The sequence below is a fragment of the Penaeus japonicus genome, unplaced genomic scaffold (assembly GCF_977035675.1).
Source record: "Penaeus japonicus unplaced genomic scaffold, GWHDUDI00000001_assembly GWHDUDI00000026, whole genome shotgun sequence".
NCBI lineage: Eukaryota > Metazoa > Arthropoda > Malacostraca > Decapoda > Penaeidae > Penaeus > Penaeus japonicus.
In genome coordinates this window covers 21,969,372-21,974,371 of record NW_028234428.1, presented here as the reverse complement: position 1 = coordinate 21,974,371, position 5,000 = coordinate 21,969,372, and the positions used below count along the sequence as shown (strand labels likewise).

Here is a 5,000-nt window from a genome sequence, read left to right as displayed (position 1 = left end):
CATATATATACATATATATGTATATATGTATATGCACTTATACCTATGTGTATATATATGTATATATATATATATATTTACATATATATGTATATACATGTATATATATATTATATATATATATATATATATATTGTAAGCTCTGCTTAACCCTCGTAAACACCAAAGTACAAAGTCACGCAACACAGTCTCTAGACTGTCTAGCAACTAACTGTCTCAGAAAATCTCCAGAGATACTCCAGCAAAAGTTGCATGAATTATTCGCCGGACTGTTGCGCGACTGTCTCACATTAGTCGCTCGATAGTCAAGAGACAATCTAAAGATAATGTCGCCGTTTCACCAAAGTGTCTCTGGATTGTCTCTCGATGCATCAGTCGCGTGACTGTATCTCGATGGTCTCGTAACAGCCGAAATATTTTGCCGTGCGATTGTATTTATACTTTGTATATTAGTGTATATGAGGATTTATCCTACATATATCATGATACATATATATTATGCATATCAGTTTGTATATACTGGTATTAACATGTAACATACACTGGTCTGTGCAAAAGTTAATTGATTTACACGTTATCGTTTGACTACACATACTACTTTGCACGTATTACAGGAAACGCATTTCATGTAAATAATGTATTCTATATGCATAGTGCGGTATAGCTATTGCTTAGATTACACATTTCTTGAGAGATTTTGTTTTCTGTGATTATATCATGTCATTTGGTATATCAGATTATATTATCGGGTACGTTATATCATAACACTGGGTATACTGTATCATACTATCGAGGTATATTGTATAGTTTCTGTTGTATATTAGCTTAGGCATATTAGCGCCCAAAAAACAAAGGGATGATTCTTTTTCCGCCGCAGTGTTGACTTGGTCAGTGTGGTCAGGGTGCTCCACGTCCTGCGACGGCGGCGTCCGAATCCGGTCGTACAGGTGTATTCCCAACCAGCGCGACCTGAGCAAGTGCGTCGCGTCAGGCAATGAGACGCAGGAGCAAAGGGCGTGCAATCTTCAGCCATGCCCACCTACCCTTCCCCCATCCACCACCACCACCACAACTACGACTACCACCACAACCACCACTACAACCACCCCACCACCTCCGCCACCTCCCCCTCCTTCCCCAGCCGTAGCCAGAGCCGAAGAGCGGATCCAGCCAATCCATCATGGCGGCGGCGACCCGTCCTCGTTCAGCCCCGCCTCAGCGACCTCGTCCACCACCACGAGTACCCTCACCTCGCCTCCCGTGCAAGCGCCCGTGACCGCCCCTCAGCAGCCGCCCTTGCTGGTCCTCCCCGTGACAACTACGCCCAAGCCGAGGGTGGTAATGCACCCCGTATATCCTACGACAGTCGTAGGAGGAGACGTGGAAGGAGACAGCGAGCCGTACTTTAACTCGACTCATCGCTTCGTACCCGATAACAAACCGTACAAACCACTGAAGCAGGATTACGTGCCGCATGTTAGTAATTCCGTCTGGCCTGCGGAGGTAGGTGCTCGTGCGTTTTATCTGTGTATCTGTATGTATGTGTGAGTGTGGGTGTGGGTGTGAAAGAGTAATTCTTTCTGTATCAACCATTGTTGTCAATGTCATCAGATCAACATAACTTGTCCAGTAATCTAAGATATCGTTTTGATTTTCTTCTCTATCAAAACATAAACTACTGTAAAAGCTATAGTATATACCTTTCATCATAATCTATCAGCAGTTCGACCATATTGCTTCTGTCTTGTCAGAATAATAATCAAACTTGAGCCACAGAGATACAAGAGAAATATGATTGATAACAGTCTTCTATGAAGCATTGCATTCTCATTCTCTCTCTCTCTCTCTCTCTCTCTCTCTCTCTCTCTCTCTCTCTCTCTCTCTCTCTCTCTCTCTCTCTCTCTCTCTCTCTCTCTCTCTCTCTCTCTCTCTCTCTCCCTCCCTCCCTCCCTCCCTCCCTATCTCTCTCCCATCCTTCCTATCCCAAACAGACGACGGTTGAGCGAGGGATGAACGAGGTCCTTCCGCGTGGAGTCGATCCTGGTCCTACCATCAAGAGGACTTCCTGGAACCATAAATGGAGTTACTACCATCAGTACCATCAGCAGCATCGCATGAGGCATCACCACGCGTCTAAACGTGAGGGCATTTTAGGCGTATGTGGTGGGGAGGGGGTTATGGGGTGTGTGTGGGGGGGTACGTGGAGGTGTATATATGTGTATAACTGTGTATAATAGAGTTATATCTCTCTTCATTTTTAGCTTGATAAGATATAGACGTATTGTAATTGATTTGGCTAATTAATTTCGCTGCTAAAGGACATAGAATTGAATCATATGAAGCAATATCTTAAGTTTGTATACACACATATACGCAATTGTATTAAAGCAATAAATGATTTTACTTAGACGAGATTTAGGCATACTTAAATCATGACTTTTAAAGGGCAAAGGACATAAATGAAAAGAAGTGAGATTAAATAACTTCTCATGTGTATCATTTTCCACATGAACTCTGTGATAGTTAAATGAATAACGGTAATTGTTTTTAAAATCGCTTCAACTATATAAATCCGACTAACATGTCCCCCAAATGTGACATCACTATGCCATCATTTATTCGAAGTTTCGAGTAACGCAAGTTTTTGTTTCTCCGATCTGAATTAGAAAAAAGGGACAAAAAATAAGAGTTAATTCAAAATTCGATGTTGTGTTTTTCTTTTCTTTTTCTTTTTTATTTTTATTTTGTCTCTTCGTCTTTTATTTCGAACACACTGACAAGTCCAGATATTGAATATTGCAGAAAAAGTGCAGGTTGATTGCAGGGTCCAATTTCATTACATCCAAATACGTGAGGGAAGATGTCATTTTGTGTTATGTAAAGTTTGGAGACTTATAAGCGCTTTACAAGCTTTAGTCGATATTTGATCAATATATCTCTGGAGAGATTGTAAAAAGAAATGATAATAAAATCGTTAAGACCTTCATATAAATAGAGGAATATGAGCATTAATGTCGGTATATATTTTCATATGACAGTAGGTTGGCAATTCTTTAATGAAGATGGAATAAATCCTTTTAATACCCTTCTGTCATTGTGTATGAGAGAGAGAGAGAGAGAGTGAATTGAGTAAACATTGTGTGTGTGAGGGAGAAGAGGGAATAACTGAATACAAAAGAAGTGAATAAGACAAGAAGAAAGAATCAGACAGGGATGTGTGAAAGAAATAGACAAATAGATTTTTTTGAAAAGACAACCATAGTACATACAAAAAGACAAGTACAGTAGATAAAAAAAAACATAAATTAACGGAAAATACAAACAAATAAAGAAAAAAACAAAAACCGTCTTCTTTACCCCCCCCCCCTCTTATCTAATCCCACCCACAGACACCCAACACCGAGACGAATGCCCCGGGGGTTGCCTCAACCACGGGCTGTGCGGCCACGGGGGCGTGTGTCACTGCGCCCGCGGGTGGCAAGGGCGGCGCTGCGAGGTGGCGGAGTGCGGCCCTGGCTGTCGGAACGGAGGACTCTGCGTCGCCCCGGACACTTGCCGCTGCCCGACCGGGTACTCGGGATCGCACTGTCAGGATGGTAAGACTGGGGGATGGGAGTGGGGGAGGGGTGGGGATGGGAGTGGGGGAGGGCTGGGGATGGAGGGACGGAAGTGGCGGGGGGATGGGGTGGGGATGGGACTTGGGGAGGGGGTGAGGGTGGGGATGGGACTTGGGGAGGGGGTGAGGGTGGGATGGGGATGGGGATGGAGGGACGGAAGTGGTGGGGGGAGGGGGTTAGGGGGTATAGGATGGATAGATGGAGGATCGGCGATAGAGGTCAGAGAAGGGAAGGATGAGATGGGAATTAAGAAGGATGAAGGGATAGCGTGAGGAAGGAGATGGATAGGATAAGGAGGGAAAAGAGAAGAACATGAAAGAGGGGAAAGGAGAGGCAAAGAAGAAAGAAAGAGAAGAAAAAACAGTGACCAAGTAAGTGCAGGTAAGAATGAATTAGATTGACCTGGATTGCCGGAGGGAGGAGGGGGGGGGGTGATATAAATGGATTGGTACCGGAAGGATTTTTAAAAATCCTTTTTTTGATATACTTCTTCAATCAACGTTATCTTGTTCATCATTCTGATCAGGTTAGTATTACAATTGTAAGTAAATAAATGGTCAGCTTTTATACATACATATATATCTATCTATCTATCTATATATATATATATATATATATATATATATATATATATATATACATACATATACATAGACACACACACGCACACACACACACACACACACACACACACACACACACATACACATCACTCTATATACATATATATATATATATATATATATATATATATATATATAACATATATATACATAATATACAACAACACACACACACACACACACACACACACACACACACACACACACACACACACACATATATATATATATATATATATATATATATATATATATATATATATATATTATATACATATACATATACATATACATATACACACACACACACACATACATATATATATATATATATATATATATATATATATATATCTATATATAGATATATATAAATAATACATAATCTTTTCTTTTCTTTTCGTTTTTTTTCTTTTCTTCAATAACTTCGACTTTGGTGATTGTATCTGCGTTTGCCTCTCCCCTCATTCCAATTTCCTTTCCCCTCTCCATTGGTTCTGGCTTCTGTCTGAATATTAGTCTTTTTCTGTTTCTTTTTGATTTATTTTGAAGAGGGGAACCGCGTCTCGGAGTCTCGTGTCGTTCTGTTTCCTTTTCTTTCTTTCTCTCTCATTTTCTTTCTCTTATTCGTTTTTTTTTCTTTTTTTTCGTTTTTTTTTTCTTTTTTGTCTTTATTTGTTTCTTGTTATTTGTGTTTTTTGGATATGTTTCTCTCTTTATTCTTTTTGTTCTCTTGCGGTCTCTATCTTTCATCTCTTTC

General features: G+C 40.4%; 1 protein-coding gene across 6 annotated transcripts in view; it reads left to right on the top strand.

The window, feature by feature from the left end:
* The window catches only part of LOC122258568 (uncharacterized), a 437,965-nt gene that overhangs the window by 417,499 nt on the left and 15,466 nt on the right, over window positions 1-5,000 (top strand). For all 6 annotated transcript variants that reach the window (XM_086552128.1, XM_086552122.1, XM_086552124.1 and 3 more), the window contains exons 13-15: window positions 878-1,503; window positions 1,992-2,139; window positions 3,390-3,596. In XM_086552128.1, the coding sequence (XP_086408254.1) occupies window positions 878-1,503; window positions 1,992-2,139; window positions 3,390-3,596 (981 nt within the window). The remainder of the gene's footprint in view (window positions 1-877; window positions 1,504-1,991; window positions 2,140-3,389; window positions 3,597-5,000) is intronic.